Source organism: Diospyros lotus, chromosome 1, assembly GCF_014633365.1.
Source record: "Diospyros lotus cultivar Yz01 chromosome 1, ASM1463336v1, whole genome shotgun sequence".
NCBI lineage: Eukaryota > Viridiplantae > Streptophyta > Magnoliopsida > Ericales > Ebenaceae > Diospyros > Diospyros lotus.
Window position 1 is genome coordinate 27,657,360 of NC_068338.1, and position 18,905 is coordinate 27,676,264.

General features: G+C 33.0%; 1 protein-coding gene across 1 annotated transcript in view; it reads right to left on the reverse strand.

Annotated features, from left to right (window-relative positions):
- Positions 1-464: 464 nt before the first annotated feature.
- LOC127803104 (S-adenosylmethionine synthase 1-like) overlaps positions 465-18,905 on the reverse strand; it is a 72,051-nt gene continuing 53,610 nt past the window's right edge. The window contains exons 2-3 of the mRNA XM_052339141.1: positions 1,390-1,554; positions 465-1,351 (exon numbers count right to left, since the gene is read on the reverse strand). Coding sequence (XP_052195101.1) covers positions 465-1,351; positions 1,390-1,552 — 1,050 coding nt within the window. The 5' untranslated portion in view covers positions 1,553-1,554. The remainder of the gene's footprint in view (positions 1,352-1,389; positions 1,555-18,905) is intronic.

An 18,905-nucleotide genomic window follows, 5' to 3' on the forward strand; every position in this document is an offset into this window, starting at 1 on the left:
CTTCCATGGTAAGATCTGACGGTAAGAACGGCTATTGCTTAATCTCTATTTGTTTTTTTTAAACGCCTGAGGCGTGAGAGGTTGTAAACTGATAGAACAAATCTTTACCTTGATCGTGAGATCGGTATAGAACAGATCTATCTTGATCTTGTTATTTTCGTTTCTGTTTTTCAGTTGTATTGCAATACTGTTTCTATTTTACTGTTCATGGTCTGTAATCGTTTGTAAACTTGAGATTTAGTGGATTAACTAGAGGCGGAACCTCTGTCGTGAGTAGGATTTATTAATCTGAACACGTATATCACTGTGTCTTGCATTTATACTTTTCTGTTTAAAATTTTAGTTTACTGTGTATCGCACTTAATCTGTGTTTGGCCGAGAAATCAGGTTATACAAAACCTACAGAGCTTAACATTTTCCCAGGTGAAATCTGGATCTTCATGGCCAAAATGGCCGTCTTTTGGTTACCGGAAACTGTCTCCTGTTTTAAGATCGAGATTGACTATGGTCATCCCCCGCCTGAAATTGAAGGTTTTCTTGACCTGATCTAGTAGATCCCTGTCTGAAACCTTCCCTGTTCCGTAAGTGTCCACAAAGACAGATAAAGGTTCTGGCACACCAATTGCATAAGAAACTTGCACTATACATCGCTTGGCAAGATTGGAAGCCACCACGCTTTTTGCAACCTTCCTGGCAATATATGCACCACTACGGTGCACCTTGCTTGCATCCTTGCCGGAGAAGGCACCGCCACCATATGCACCCCAACCACCGTAGGTGTCGACAATTTTTTTTCTTCCCAAAAGCCCTACATGTCCGCGAGGCCCGCCAATGACAAACTGCCTTGCTGGGTTGAGGAGGAAAATTGTCATCTTGTCAAGGTACTTTGAGGGAATTACTGCCTTGATCACATGTTCCTTCAAGTCCTTGGAAATTTGTAATTCGTTCGTGACAGTGGAGTTGTGTTGGGTTGAAATGAGGACGGTCTGGACCCTGAGTGGGATCATGGATCCTCCCTCATTCTGATACTCCATAGTCACTTCAGTTCTGCCATCAGGCCAAAGCCAGGGGCATACCCCATTCTTTCTCACCTCATCGAGCTTGGCTCCAATCTTGGTGGCGAGGACATGAGTAAGAGGCATCAGCTCAGGGGTTTCGTCGGTTGCATATCCAAACATATGGCCCTGGTCACTAGCTCCAATTTCCTCGGGTTTCTTGGTGAGGTGGCCATGGACACTCTGGGCAATGTCGGGGCTTTGTTGTTCAACGTTAACAAGAACCTTGCAATTATCGGCATCAAGGCCAACTTCAAAAGACACAAATCCAATGCCTCTACATGTATGCGGACGATCTTTTCAAAATCCAACTTTGCCTTGGTGCTGATCTTACCAAATACAACCACCATCTTTGTTTTGACACAGATCTCACAATCAACTTTACTTTCAGGATCTTGCTCCAGGTAAGCATCCAGGATTGCATAAGATATTTGATCACAGAGCTTGTCAGGGTGGCCTTGGTTAACAGATTCAGAGGTGAAGAGAAAAGTATCCATCACTATATCAGGACAAGAATATATATATATATATATACATCATCTCCATTGAACAAAGATATTTATTGTCTTCCTCTAAATCAGAACAAACATATTAATTTATTGTTCATTAGCTAGTTTTAATTAGTGCCGCTAGTTCTTATGTCTCAAGGTTCTAACCCTTATATTTCTCATCATTTTCTGAACTACCCTTTCATTACATTTTTCAAACTATGTAAATCTTTTATCAAAGCAAATCTCACTCCTTTTTCTTACTGACAATTGAAAAACAACCTATCACACATATAATCTTTGTTTCAGTTAATACTGATTTATCCATTTCAAAGATACATGAAATTCACCAATTCATACAAAAAAGAAAGAGCCAATAACCTATTGTTCTAAATTAGCAAATAGATGTCATATCATAGAAGTACCAAAAGAAGAGAACAGAGTATGAATAAATTTCATTAAGGAGATAGGTCTTCTAATTCTAAATCTAACACTATAAAAGCAAAAAGGAATAAAAAATGAGAACTAAAAATGGAAAAGCTAATGCCTTTTTTAATAACCTTGCAAAATGCATTGAGACTAGTTGATAATTTGAAAAGTGGAAAAAAGAACTAACAATCATATTTGTAGCCTCTACTTCATGCATTGAAGCAAGTTGTACATGGTTCCTCAAGGACACTCCTCTCAAAATAACCTAAGAAGGTGTAAACTTACTTTGTGATACCAAATACCTAAAATTATATGTGCATCACCTTAAAAAGTTTCAAAATAGTTTGGTGGGAAGAGCTAATGGATTAATAGGCAGCAGTAAATAGCCCGATTTTTTCAACAGTAGAAGTTTCCAGTCCACCTTGCTGATAAACTATCCAATTTCATCTCAAACAAATCATGCATTTCACTAATAAGTCAAAAATTCAAACAATCTGCAACTCCTTATTCTTTTTATTTGAAAAAATTACTATTTGTTACCTGAACTCAGAATTCAACAGATAACTGGGTTGTCTGTGGGGATGTAAATGCGTCCCAATTAACCTCATTTAAAGTGAAAACAAGTACAAAAATAAGGTAGGTACAAGTCTCATTTGAAAATTTATTAAAACACACATGTAAATGGATTAATTGAGGCCCTATTTTTACATCCCTAGTCGTACTATGACTAGATGTGTTCAACCAAAATAGATGGACTGTTCAAGAAGTTACTTGGTATTAATTTTGTTGTTCAACTCATTCTGGAAATGCCTAAGATTAGTTGTAAAAGTATTAATTGCTGAGGGACTTTTGTTTGTATTAAATATTGAAATTAATGGATCAGCCTTACCTCACTACTGTATTATTATATTAAAACTGTTATTATTATTTTAATATTATTTTTAGATAAAGACGGGATATTTCCATCTCTAACCAGAATTCCTTCTCTGAGACAAAAGACGGAAGGAGTTTCGCCTCTACAAGGGATTGGTGTTTATTCCCTATTCTCTTCCTTTCTCTCTATTTTTTGTCAAATCTTAGCCATCTCCCTCGTCGTCATAACCATATCCGTCATCTACCATTCGCCATTGTTGTCGTCTCTGCCATCCACCGCCTTGTATGTGTGCTATCAGTGAAGTTTAAATCACCTATCAAAATGCTTGCTCCTTAGCTTGGTTAATCTGAACTCTCAAAACTATTTTTTTTTTTTTAGTTCTATTTTGTATTATTGGTTTTTCCTTTCAATCGATACGTTGCTTCTATCTTTCGAATCCCCCCCGTCTAGTGGTTGGTTTTGTTTCGTATCTCACTTTTTTTTGTGTTGGTAATGCTTGTTGCTACTACTTCACAATAGTTCTATGCAGTTTTTATAAGAATGCAAATAGTATACACATGTATATTTTATATCTTTACTATTCCATCTATTCGAATGTTGATTTGAGAATGCATGATTTTTTTGGATACTTAGTTATTGAAACCTAGATGACTTTACTCTTTGTAATTTGGGTTACTCCTTGCTAATTTTATTGCTACCTAAAAATGGTGAAAACTTTTGTATGTTTTGATTTTATTTTTTTTGTGATGAATGAGTGAAATTAAAATGTAGCCTAAAAATTGCTTGTAAATTAATTAAACTACTAAAAAAATTAATTTGTTATTTTTTTTTAATGAATTTACAAGGTAGAATGGAAACCTATTACCTAATGAAGATAGGGGCAGAGAATCGAACAATATACCCAACCCAGACAAGATTGGGAAGGGGGATGGGAATAGGCATGTTGGAGAGGGGTCCCTGGTCTATACCTAACAACTGCCATTCCTATCCAAGAAAATTTACCTTAAGTTTTCTTTCAAATTCTCAGACTCTAATCATGGGATATCCAAAGATTCTATTGATTGACATAGTAATGCTTGATGTAAGCACCACTAGCTTGCCTTAAAAGTTTGTGATTGTTCTCATCTTTGCATATTTCTTTTTATATATCCATCTTCCTCTCCAATTTGGATTTAGAAATATAATCTATGTAGAGTTGCAATCAAGTCGAGCTAAGTCAAGATTGACAAATATGAGCTTAGGATTGAGCTCGAGCTCGGCTCATCAATTCAGTTGACAAGCCGAGCTCAGGCTTGCCACCATGCTCAAGCTCTCCAGAAGCTTGGCGAGCCTGAGCTTGGGTTTAGGCCCGTGTTCCAAAATAGTAGATATCACAGATAAGCAAAATGTCTCAAAAATAGCACAATCATACCTTGATGAGAGCAGAGGATTGGCTGCACTCCCACCCTGCAATTAAAACACAAAACAAAACACAATAAAAATTTTATATTTTTTTCTTTATTTAGGTGAGAGGTTTATACTCGTCAGTGTACGAGTGCAGTTGTAGTCCAAACTTAAATTTATATTTTCTGAATGAGTCCAGGTCGTCCATTGAGAGATTTATTTATGGCAAAATAAAAAGAATGTCACACAAGCACACACGCATTTGGACAAATTGGCAACAAGTTTTTTTATGGTTTTTTAAACAACAGATACTAGGAAATAAATTAAGGCAGTAATTGAAATAAATACTTTAAGTGAGAATATAAAATTGGATAGTACTTGAGTTAAGACAATTTCAGTGCCAGCCCGTTGATTCCCAAATTTTAGCATAAAAGATTAGCAACATTAATTTAATTTCAAATATGAGGGTTTGTTATTAAATGCAATTAAAGATGATGATAGTTCTAGTTTAAGCAATCCCCATACATGATATGCGAGATTCTAATTTAAGCAACTACCATAAGTCCAATTGCAATTAATACACAAAACACTAAATTAATCATCCGGGTTTGGGTATGATAGCGTTTCCAGTTCTAGTAACTCTCATACATGGTATGAAAGCTCTAAGGTAGGCTTATGCTCCAATTCAAACCTAGTGATTTTTTAATTATTAATACAGACTCATATTGAAATTTAAATTAATGTTACTCATTTAAAGCGCAGTTTTCTTTGGGAATCATTGGCGTTAGACACTGTCCCTGCCTTAACCCAAGATTAGATTTAGCTACTCATTTCTATTAATTAATTGACAGGAATTTAAATGACATAATTTAAATAACAGAATTTTAATGACAGGAATTAAAATAGCAAAAACTAACCGGCCATTTAGGTGGTGAACATTTAAATGACAGGAATTAAAATTGTAGAAATTTAAAGGCATAAATTAACTGGCCATTTAGGCGGTGAATAACTAAATGACAAGAATTAAAATTGCAAAAATTTAAAGGCATAAATTAACTGGCCATTTAGGCGGTGAATAATAAAGTAATAATAAATGACATAAGAATTTAAAAGAAGAAAGGAAGAAATAAGATCACAAGAGAAAAAACTAAAGAAAATGAGAGAGAACAAAAGCAATTCTCAAAGAGAGAATTCTAAGGAAATAACTAAACTTTGATTCAAGAATAATAATCACACTTACAAATGCAATCAAGTGAACTATTTATAGGCCACAAGATGCAATACAAACCACACAATTTCAATTAGACATAATTATATCTAATGGGCACTCACACACTTAAAGTTAAATGGATTTTAGCTAAAATACATACCTAATAAAGCACTCATAAAGTTAAATGGATTTTAGCTATAATATCCACCTAATAGTTAAATGGATTTTAGCTAAAAAACACACCTAATAAAGCTCTCACATAAAAAATAAAAATAGATTTCTATAAATTGGTTTTTTTAATCTTCATTAGGATTAAAAATAATCCTTGGGTTTTCTCCAAATAATATCTTCCATGGGTTGCTCAAATTGGACTTCAATTCTTCATGGGCTTGAATTCTTCATGGACTTTAATTTTTCATGAGTTTGATTTCTTCATGGACTTAAATTCTTCATGGGTTTGAATTCTTCATGGACTTTAAGTCTTCATGGGCTTGAATTCTTCATGGGTAAAAAAATAATTTAATGTTATTAATAAATTATATATTATATATATATTACACATGACACATATATATATTAGATTATATTATATATATATTACATGCATGCATATAATGATGTATATGTATTATATATAAATTTTATATATTATTATTATTTACTTTAGAACTTTATTTCATTCATCTTTCAATTTAAACTTGCATATAACCATAAATTATATATTAATATCTAATTTAAGTCATTTTTAAGATCAAAAGAAAGGTGTAATTATAACATAATTTTTACAAAATTAACCACTAATCAAGGATGCAGTGACGGTTGGTGGCGAGAACGGAAGATGCAGCAGTAGTTGGCAGCGAGAGGCATGGCTGAGGCCAGAGCGAATGATGCAGCTGTGAGAGAGGTGAGGTGACGACGAGAGATGCGAGGTAGCAGTAGAGATGGATGATACAGCGACGGGTGGCGAAACGGTGAGACGTGTTAGCGGCAAGAACAGTGGACACTCCGCGCAAGGTCATGGCGACAACAATGAGTCTCTCTCTAGCTGCTCTAAACCTTCAAAAGACAACTGAAATTGCTTTGCAAATTGGCAATTCAAATTAAAATGGCTCAATCTTGGGTTTACTGTTAGATATGAGCCTTAAAAACCAATTATAGTGACACAAATTGACTCAATCTTGTAATTCTTTAAATATTATTTAAATGGCAAGTTTATGTTTTATTTAAATTGCAATATGGTTTAAATTATAAAACATATATCCATTAGTATAATAAGGAGTGAATACCATTCTTAAGAGTTAAGAATACGATTTATTGATAATCCACAGTTCGTTATACTATAAATATGTTCATGGCCGTAGAATTCATAATCTGGATAATAACAACTTGTAAATGCCAGCATATCGTCTTCTTCCTTATTCAGTATGAGATACTGAAAGATAAGGTTGATAAGTCTCGTGCCATTCTGTATGAGATATAGAAAGAAGATGAATGGATGCTCGTTACAAGAACGAGTTCACTGAACGGGATTATTAAAATTAAATCACATGGGTTATTTTTCACGAATCAATGATTTAATGTTAGCTGCGATTGTGCAATTAGTTCTTAGACCTGAGATGACATGGATATCTATATATTGATGAATTAGGATATCAGCGATATTATGTGATTGTTCTAATCAAGAATAATCATACTTATCTATGTGCCTGATTCAGTGATACATGAGGTATGTGTGCATCAGACATAGAATCTATCATCTCGAGATTTATGAGGAATATATCCTATGCGATCCAGTAATCACTTGACGATAAATCCTCGGACGAGATAATATGATGATGGAATTTGTTCCATAAGGATTGTGTCATAAATAGTCAAGATTGATTTTGAATTTGGTCATATGACGAGATTAAGAGATTCGACCTACTAACCATAATCTTATATCTTGTTGGGATATAGGATGATAAAAGAACCATATTGCATGGTAACATAGTAAAAGGTTTACAATATCCGCTTCACAATAAATTGGATAATCATAACACGTTGCTAGATGTCACTCATGATTTACGAAAATTAATCGTTGATTATTCTCGTTGCCAATTTATTTGTGAATCCAGAAAGTCCCACCCAAAATAAATCACTTTCAAAGAGAAAATAGATAAATTAGTAATTTTATAATTACTAATAATAATGCATTTATTTATTAGATAAATAAGAATAATTAAATAATTATATTATGAATATAATTATTTAATCATTATTTGGGTTGGATCTTTTGCTAGCACATTAGATTTGGCTCATTAGCACTATTGGATTCAAATACCATTTAATTAGGTTTAGCCCAATTGCATTAAATGGAATGGGCTTGAGAAGCCCAACCTATTTAAAGAGAAAGGTTATGTTGGAGCTATATAAATAGCTCCATTAACCATTCATTTATATTTCTATGAACTCATGAATCACTTGTGAAGTAGAGAATTTTGAAGGAGTGGTGTGAATCCAAAGAGGTAAGTTAGAATTTTTTTTTTTTACTTATCATTCTCTTTGATACTCTTCGATAGAAGTGGTTTTGGGTGAATCGACTCGATATCCTACATTTGGAGGATTTTACGGTGAGAAACCTAACGGTGAAATCGGATTTCATCAAAGAGGTAACATTTCATTTTTGCTTTCAATTTGTTAAACCATAATTTCTGAAAAACGGGATACCTGTAAACTAAATTTTAATTCCGTTGTGCATATCTGATAAGATTTATGTAATCCCAACATTTACAACTTACAATACTATTTATATCATATAAATTATAAACTAATTTCATATACACCCTTATTTATTTTATTCCAACTTTTATAGTTTCGACTATTTTTCACATATACTCTATTTATTTTACTTTTTAAGTATTTTTTATTCTATAATTTGTATTTTTTTCAAAAAAATAACAATAACCATGACCAATTATTATAACATCATATTAAGGTGCTCAATAGAAAAATTTAGTTAAATGAAAAACATGCATATAGATGGTGGATTATAATATATAGTTTGATTGACTTGATTCTTTTGATTGATCAATAAATTTTTGTAATCCATATATATGGTTAACAACATTAAATATATCTTTTTCGATAATACATTTATTATAATAAAACTAATTAACAATAAATAGTTTGTGGCATCCTGGCCCCACTACCGGGTGCCATTGTAACCCGTGGTTACGCCATGGCTTATCCCAAAGGTCAGCTATGCCCTATCAACATTAAGAAGTAAAATAATTAGGGCATCTTGGGTGGGGTCCAGGTTTTACCGTCTTGTTTGAAAAGAACCCGATATTACATGAGTAGTTGAGAGTCACTTGAGTCTTATGACTAGCCAAACCTTAGGATTAAAATCAATTAGCTGCAATTTAAAATTAATTCACAACCATCACATGCAAACTTCCATTTTCTTAAGTCTCAGTTGTTACCATCAAATTTAATACAAAACAATTGATTTACATTAACCACAAGCATACACCTGACCTAAACTCATTCATGGTTTAACACCCTCGTCAATTGACAGGTCATTAACAAGCACTGCTTTTCCCTTATTGGACCCCAAACCATTTGTGTGGTTAGTGGGGAAAAATGAGGTGAGTCTTGAAACTCAACAAATGCAATACATAATGTAGTAAATTAATATTCATGACAAACATAGATAAATATGAAGTAAATCATGCATGCAGCCTTGTCCATCATACCCTAACTCGAATTTTGGTGGCCCCCAATGGTTTCTTCTAGAATTCTAGATCGAGACTCACATGGTTAGAAATCCACAGCCACATGGCGCCACCTAGGGACCATGTGGGCCCCTGAAACGGCATCGTTTGACGCCTTGCTTGGTTTTTCCAACCATTTCCCCTTGTATGCCCTGGTCTCGATCCCGTGTCCAAAGCCTGGGTCCCTCATGCGCATGCCACCCGCACTAGCTGCTCACTTCAAACATATATGTGCACGTTTTAATTTTAAAGTAATCATGCTCCCATTTTCTGAAATCACACTTGAACCCTAAATTCTTCAAACTTTCAATTACTCCCCAATTCCAAAAATATTTTAACAACACTAATTTTCAATAAATCATAAATATGTTACCTTAAATACATAAATTAATTATCATTAGTTTTTCCCAAAATTAGGGATGTTATATAGTTAGACTTAAAAAACAAGACATAATAAATATGTATTATCTAAAAATTAATATATGGTATTGGTGTGTTTTACAACATATAATATATAAAATAAAAAAAATTGTTCTACATATCACTCAAAATATGTACAAATTTTCATATCTTTTAAATAATTACTATATTTTCAAGACAATATTATTTATATATACTGACGTAATATTACATAATTCATAATATTCTTATTTAAAATTAATAATAATTATAATCACCCTTATGAATTATTATTATTTTTTTGTAAAACTATTATGAACTATTATTGATTTTAGATAAAATTATTATAAATTTTACAATGTTATGCTAGTTTATAAATTTTGTTTATAGATAAAATACTTAAAATGTGTATTTAATAATATATATAAAGATTAATTTTTAAAATTTAATATAACATTGGTCGAGTAAATTAGGTATTACTCGAGTGAGATATACAGTTATTCAATTAAATTTTTTTGATATTCCAGTAAATTATAATTTTACTCAATTAATATTTATTCTTAATCAATTAATGATACAATTATAGGCCTATTTATAAATCTAGTAATAAATTTATTCATAATTTTATAAAAATATTATTTAATATAAAATTATCAAACTTTATATTATTATAATAACATCATTAATAGAATGTGTTGATAATAAGATATGTTGTGACTTGAAATTAATCAACTAATGCATGAGTTTAATAGAGTAATTATTATTTTAATCGAATAAGGAAATGTTTAGTTGACTAACAACTAATAAATGTTGTATTTAACTGATTTTTTCTTTTAATTACGCAAGACTTAAACATTTAAGGGATTAATCGATTATATATTTGTTTTACTCAAATATATGATGGAATAATATTAATTGAATAACTAAATAGTTAATTGACTAAGTGATATATTAGTTGAGTAATTATAACATTTAACTAAATAATAAATCTGAATTAAAATGATAAGTCTCTATACTTATATCATTAATCGATTAAGAATAAATATTAATAGAATAAAATTATAATTTATTTGAGTATTAAAATCACGACTTACTCAAATAATTGTATATCTCACTCGAGTAATATTTAGTTTACTTGACTAATATTATATTAAATTTTAAAATATTAATTGTTACAAATATCATTAAATGTACATTTTAAGTATTTTATCTACAAACAAAATTTATAAACTAGCATGGTATCATAAAATTTATAATAATTTTTTTATCTAAAATCAATAGTTGTTCATAATAATTATATCAAAAATTAATAATAATTCATAATGACGATTAGAATTATTGTTAATTTTAAATAATACTATTATAAATTATGTAATATTACATCAATATATATAAATATTATTGTCATGAAAATATTATATAGTAATTACTTAAAAGATATGAAAATTTATACATTTTTTGAATAATATGCAAAATATTTTTTTATTTTATATATTATATGGTGCAAAACACATTAACATCATATATTAATTTTCTGACAATAGATATTTATTATAGCTTATTTTTAAAATATAAATATTTATTGTTAATTAGTTTTATTATAATAAATGTATTATTGAAGAAGATATATTTAATACTTGTTAACCATATATATAGATAAAAAAAATTAATTGATTAATTAAAAGAATTAAATCAATCAAACTATATATTATAGTCCATTATTTATATGCATGATTCTCATTCAACTAAAATTTTTTATTGAACATTTTAATATGGTGTTATAATTAGAGTTCTTGATTATTGTTATATTTTTTGAAAAAAAGAAATTATAAAAAAATATTTAAAAATCAAAATAGATAGGATGTATGTGAAAAGTAGTCAAAACTATAAAAGTTAGAATAAAATAAATAAATGTGTATGTAAAATTAATTTATAATTTATATGATATAAACAGAATTGTAAGTTGTAAACCTAAATTGCAAAGCAATTGCAGCAGCCTGCTGAAGGTTTGGAGCAACTAGAGAGAGCTCCATCGCCGTTGCCACCACCTCACCAGAGTGTTCGCTACTCTTGCCGGTGACCACCGCTGCATCTTCCAACTCTGCCACCGCCTAGCATCTCTCATCGCCTCGCTTCTTTGGCCATCGCCTAGCCTCTTTGGCCGCCACCTTGCCTTTCTCACTCTAAAGTATGGCCAAAAGCTACATCCTCTGTTCTTGCTAGAAGCCTATCAAACCCCAGCCCGACCTCGGGCTTGGGCTCGCCAAGGTTTGGCGTGCTCAAGCTCTGCTGGTCAACCGAATTGACTAGCCAAGCCCGAGCTTGGACTATGTTAACCGAGCTTGAGCTTTAGCCGATTGCAACCCTTATTCAATTAACAACAAAATTGTATGTAGATGCCATCTTATCATGTTTTTCCATATGCTATACTCAAATAACAAATTATGTTATGCAATTAAATTAACAACATAGTTGTACCTTTCTAGGGGATGTGCAAGAGTAATGGAATAAATCATTTAGTTGAAGGGTATATTTGAAAATAACAATTGATCAGAGTTTCCATATGCCAATTTGAGTTTTGACTTTTATAACTTTAAAGATGTAACTGTAGAATATGCTAGCTGTGGCGTGCCTTGCTTCCGTCTTAGTTTGCAGGGATATTTCTATTGCCATTTGAGGGCTAATACAAGGCATTGTATTAAATATGGCGGCGACGGTAAAAGTGTAAAAAGTTAAATAGGGATGGTGCTAATTTTCAATTTTTGTGCTCCCCATTCGTTGTTTAAATCCATTCTTATTAGAGTACGTAATTGGCTGCGTTTTACTCATGTGCCCTGATGGGGCAGAAATCTTGAATCCCAACACCATCCCCAATGGGCTAAGCCCACCCTTATCCCCTATCAATAATGAACAATATAATTTATAATACAGTTTTGTGTAACACAGAAATAAACACAGTAATAACGGGATAAACATTGCATATTATAAAAAATTTGTAAAACAGTAACAGCAAAGTCATGTTGTTATTGCTGTTTCAGAAAGCACATAAATTTCAAACTTGCAATGGGCTGTTGGCAATGGTATATTGATATAAACTTTAAATTTCTGTTATTTGGGTCTGGGTCTATTGGCAGTGGGATATGTGGGCAATTGGGTTTGGGTATAATTATTTTTTATATATTGGGATTAGGCAGGGCATACAAATACCATAGCCGCCCTATCCTTGATTAAACTAGTTATTGGATTCCTTAATTCTGACCCCAAACCTGGTTAAAAAGCATTAACCTCAGTCCATTCAGCGCCGGGTAGGGTCCAATGTGGTCGGGTTAACAATTATCATCCCTAGTTCTTGTTTTGTCATAATGTCCATTATCTACATAGTCATTTTCTGTGTTTCCCAGATTCGAGGCTAACATGCCTAGTTCACCCATTCCTGTAGGAGTTTGTTGATATATATATATATATATATATATAGTTGCTATATAGAAGGGAGATCGAGGTGGGGGCAACCATCGTAGCAACTCCCTCTAGGCGTGACCATAGGAACTCTCTTGCTAGATAATGTCTAGTTTAAGCCGTAGCTATCGCCTCCGCCACCCTAATCCTACCATAGTGCACAATGTGGTCCCTTATGTTTGTCCAATATGATAAGGTCTACTACCACAAGTGGGTTTGTGTTTGAGAATCTATGCTTCAATCCTGTAATCACCAGCCAAAAGGGGTGCCTCCACAACCGCTAGGCGTTGATATTCAGTGGGCCTGAAACTTTACTTGTATGGGCATTTTTTTATTATAAATTTAATAAATCTCAGTCATCTTGTAGATGGTAGACCTTGGTAACAGTGGCGAGGCTGATCATCTATGACTAGGAGGTAACAAGTTTGAGTTGTGAAAGAAAAATTGGATCCTCACTCAACCTTTGCAAAACATGCCAACACGAAGCCTCATGCATTGTGGATGCCCCCCCCAAGCCTTTCCCCCTCAATTGTCTTTTTTTCTTTCTGCCTGTTTGGTATGCTGTGAAATTTCTGCTATTGTGAAAATCACTTTTGTAAAAAGTGTTTTTATAAATCATTTTTAAGGAAAAATAGTTTATTATTTGGCCAAATCATCTGGAAATCGCTTTTAGTGCTGTATGAATTAAATACCCATTGATTGAAAAAAGTGCTTTTAACAATAAACCAAAAATGTTAGTGGCAAAAGTGTTTATCTAATTAATATTATTTGGTAAGTATAATTGTATTTAAATGTTGATTTAGGGTAATTTTATCAAAAAAATAAATTTATTTTCTGCTTTTGCTTTTGCTTTACAGTAAAAACTCCAAATCCCTGTTTTTGCCTCATCTCATAAAATTAGCTTTTATTGTCAGTAAAAGTGCTTTTTGGAATTTTGGCTAACAACTCACCAAAGTGCTTTTATTTAAAAAAAAAAAAAAAATTGCTTCTCACGGGCTGGCCAAAAAAGCCCTTAATTTGATGTGTAGGAGTAAAGCCTGCTCATTCAGAGAACATTTTTTTTTTTTCTCATGATGTGTAGGAGTGACCAATGCTTTCAATACCAGATTGGACATTGAACCAGCAAGGTGAGGGGTTTGACGATTCAGTGGTCGGATCGGGTCGAACATTGTTTGATTTTTATTAAATTAATAAATATATAAAAATTAAAATTTTGATGTAAAAACTAAAAAATAGATCCTTCCACACAGGGAAGGATTTAGGTGTGAAGCTCAACGTAGCTCACAACAAAAATTAAGTTTATTGAGTAAATTTTTTGATTATTTAGGTGTGAGGCTCACGGCTCACCCTCGCTGCCTCTCGCTCTCTGCCTCCTCTTCTCTTGCTCGTCCGCTCGCGCTTGCCCTAACTCTCTTGCTCTCGCTCGGGCTCGGCCCCTCTCTTGCTCTCGCTCGTCCTCGCTGCCTCTCACCCTCTTCTCTGCCTCTCTTGCTCTCGCTCGCCCTCCGGCTCTCGCTGCCTTTCTCTTGCTCTCGCTCGCCCTCTCTGCCTGACTGCCTCCCTCTTGCTCTCGCTCGCCCTCACCCCCACGCTCGCTCGGCCAGTCGGCTTCGCCCTCTTGCTCGCTGCCCTGCCTTTGATTCAGGTCTTCGTTTTACCCCCCCCAAACTTCCAGATTTGCTTCATTCGAGCCCAGGTATGTTTTCTCTTCTTTCACTTCTTTGATTCTCTCGATTGACAGCTAAATCTAGATAGTTTTTCTATTTCTTGCCCATATTTTTTTCCTTGTTTATGCTTGATTTGTTGTTGAAATCGCTGCCTTTTTTCAGCAAGTTTTAAGTAAAGTGATTTTCTGCTAACTTTGTGTCTGCTTGCCTATTTGACTACTGCATTTAGTTACGAACTTAGGAATTGGCGTGGCTGGAAGCCTGGAATTTGTTATTGTGAATCTGTTATTGAATATTTGAATCGCTCATACTTTTGCCTTCTCTTGTTTAAACTCTAGAAGTACAGTTGTTGTATTGGTCTTGCATTTGCCTCAAATTTTGAGTTAAATATTTTAATTGTTTGATTATTGAATTGTGCTATTTTTTGTTTGTGTATCTTAGAATTTAGGATGGAACAACAACCTTATGCGAAGAACGAAAAACATTATTATCTTTTTTCAGAAAGAGAGATCACCATACTAGTGAAAGTACTTCAATTCATAGTGAGCAAAATCAATCTAGTGAATTTACATCAATTCCTTCAAGTTTATCTCCTGAAATTGAAGTTTCTCCATCTTCAAATCCTGAATGTCAATGGTCTTCTTGTATTGAACGGGATCCAGGGAAAAGAAAATAAATTTGTGAATATCCCATTAATGCATGGGATGAGATTAGACGGACATATCTAATAGCTAGGCCATATCAACCATCACTTTTGAATTACAAAAAGACCACTTTTGGAAATCAAGGTTGCAATTTTCAGAAAAATTGGTTCAATCAATTTAGGTGGGTGGAATATTCGCCTTCAGAAGATAAGGCATATTGTTTCTATTGTTTTCTATTTCTAAGTGATGGTCATTCATCAAATATTTCAACGTTGGCTACTATGGGATTTGACAATTGTAGACTCTGTTGTAGATGAATTTTTTGTTTCAAAATCTCGTCGAGTACAAGTTTAATGAAAATTTATTGTACTGACTTTTTAGTTACATAAGAATTTTATTACATTAACTTTTTAAATTTCAGCCCCCCCTAACCTAAATTCCTGGATCCGCCCTTGCTTCAACATAACATGTTAATTTTCATTTATAACTAAAAAGAGTACACAAAAAGTAAAAACTAACATGGAAAATAAAAATAGAAAACTAAATGAGCCAAATATATGAAAGACCATTAAAATGAATAAAATTGAAGAATAAAATAAATAATAATTCAATGAAAGCAAATCCCAAGAAACTTTTACTCCTAAAATTTTCAATTTACTTAGATACTCCAAGAAACTCACTTCTCCAATTTTATTGCCCAATTCTGATTTCTCCAATTTTCATTTATTAGTTGTAGAAAGACTAGTGTTTCCAGTTTCTATATCCCTCAATTTTGCAGAGCTGCTGCTCTTGCCTCCCTCTTCCCTCTCTGGTATGTTGTCTGTAAACTAAGAAAGAAAAGAGGGTCTTTTACATCAAAGTAGAGCAGATCAATGCAGCCTTGGGAACAGAGGTGAAAGAGGTTTTGCTAGGTCAAATGCCTTGTTTTTGACTTGGTTAGTTTGGATAACATATCATAGATTGGTCATTAGGGCTATGAATTGAGATGAATGTCGATAAAGAATCTGTAACGGTTTTCTTGATTGAGGCTTGCTTGGTTGTAGTGAGCCAATTGTTCAGTCAAGGTTAATGTGCTGGTTGTGATCCCTAATCTGGATTGTGACACCTTGCCTTCCTCACTGCTTCATCTCCATCTTTTTTGTGTATAATTTCATATGCAAGTTTCTTCTTTATTAGCTTAGGTTCCCTTACTTCGTTCTACATCACCATTTATTTTGCTCCCTAATGAACCATAATTTTAACCATGCCTATTTAATCATGTCGACATTGGGTAATAGGATTAGAATATTTCATTATAGGTACCAAGATCAAGACCTAATTTGGAGCAATGGATCCTAAACACACAGGAGAGATTTTGAGGTAAACCATATTTGATTCTGTTAGTAATTTATGTGGTGGAATTAGTTTGTTTGATTCAATTATGTTGATTTTTATACAGGCACCTGGAGAAGCAGCATGATCACCTAATGGATGCCTATAGGTCAATGACTCACGAATTGCATAAACTTCAGGTGCTGCCCTCAAGCTCTAGTTCATTTCTTATTTTTGGACTAGGTGTATATATGATTACATCTGCCAATTAAGTTTTCTCTTGATGCTTCAATATTTGCTGAAAAATAAAATTGATGAACATGGTACAAGATATATGGTTTGAAGACTGGAGCTTGTTTTTTTTCAAATTATGAGATTACAGGATTCAAATGCGAATGTGAACATGGTGAGAGAGAGAGAGGGATTTTTGAAATGGTTATTGTTATTTGCTTGGAAATTTGTTGTGATGATAGAATTTTGATTTGAGTTCTTTTTTATTCATAACTAGTGATGGGTGCACAAACAATACTGTGATGCATATACTGCATGGCATATCAACAGTAGCAACAATCACATGCTTTAATCTACCAAGTGAGAGGGAGGGCGGGGGGTTTCCATTTTTGCTACAAACTTCCTCCATTCATCCAATTGCCTCAAAGGTGCATCTATTGACCTTTCTCACATTCCCAAACCATCCTAATGGTGATTTTGGATTTTATTTTCAATAGGTGTCACCCCAACCTTATTATGCTTAATCTTTTTTCTTATTTTTTCTTCTTGTGTGGCCTCACATCCACCACTGCATTGTATCTCTTGGATGAAAATTTTTATGGATACTTTCATTGAACCTATGGGTTTAAGAAGCATGAACACTTTTTTGGATGCCTTGGATACTGAGTCCATTGCTTGAAACACATATCATTCATCATCAAAAGCCTTAGTCTCATTAGGAGAATCGACTACATGAATTCTAGCTCTCCAATCATCACAATCCTTGGCCATTTCTTTTGTAAGGTTGTTGTATGTCATGCTATGTCAAGAATTTTTCACCAAATTTTCTTTGGTCTTCCCCAATATCTTTTTATACAAATTTCTTTTGTTTCATCCACTCATCTCACATGTGTGCCTATTGTTATTTCTCTCATGTGTCCATACCATTTTATTTGTGTTCTGCGCATCTTATGTTTAATAGGTGTTACTCTATCCTTATTTTAAATAATTTTGTTTTTAATTGTCTTTTCTAGTATTGTCACACATCAACTATAACATTCTTATCTTACTTAGGTTCACATGTTGGTTAACCTAATTAGCCAATATTTTGTGTCATACAACAAAGATGATCTTAAGCTATTTGATAAAACTCTCATTTTAATTTTAAAGGAATTTTGCTATCATCTAAGATGTTGAGCTTGAATATTTGATTCAACATATCTCATCTAATCTCTGTTATTTATCTTGAATTTATAAATATAAGAAGTATTTTGGATAGTTTGTGGCAGGCATGTTCATCAATTGGACGCATGAAACATGTCACAAGTTTAAAATGAGTATGCATTTGGTGATATTCATTATTTCTCCTCCAGTCTTCTCATTTTAGGCATGCTACAGGCCAACATTTTCATTTAGGACTTCTAGTGCAAAGTTTTTTCTTACGTAAAGCGAAGCAATATATGTCTAAATTTTACATTTACTTCTTGGCTAAATTTAAGACAGTGAGCAGGGTGTGAGAATACACATTTAATAAGCTTTTGCCTACTCCATTAAAGTATTTTATATTACTGTCTGTAATTGTTACTTTAACAAAAGTTGAAATATTGCTCACACAATTTGCTTGGAAAAATTATATGTACTTGGAACAAAAATAGAGCTTACAGAGTTCCTCACGGAGAGAGAGGAAGATTGAAGGGAATTATTGGAAAGCCCTTGAAACAATGAGGTATAATGGCCTGGTCTTGTAGAAGATGTGACACTGAATAGAGATGATTGGAGAGCTAGAATTTATGTAGCCAACCCAGTCTAAGTAGGATTAAGGGTTTTGATTATTTTTGTAGTGAGAGCCTGATAGTATTGCACTTTGTTTCGCATCATAATGTTTACTGTGATTTCATTGCAAGTATAAATTTTAGTGCCGTTGTGGCTAACTTCTGTTGAACTATATTTTCAGGTAGAGGAAGAAATGCTGATGCGTAAATTCTATGAACTCATGGTAGCTAAAGGTCTAAATAAAAAGGTATATC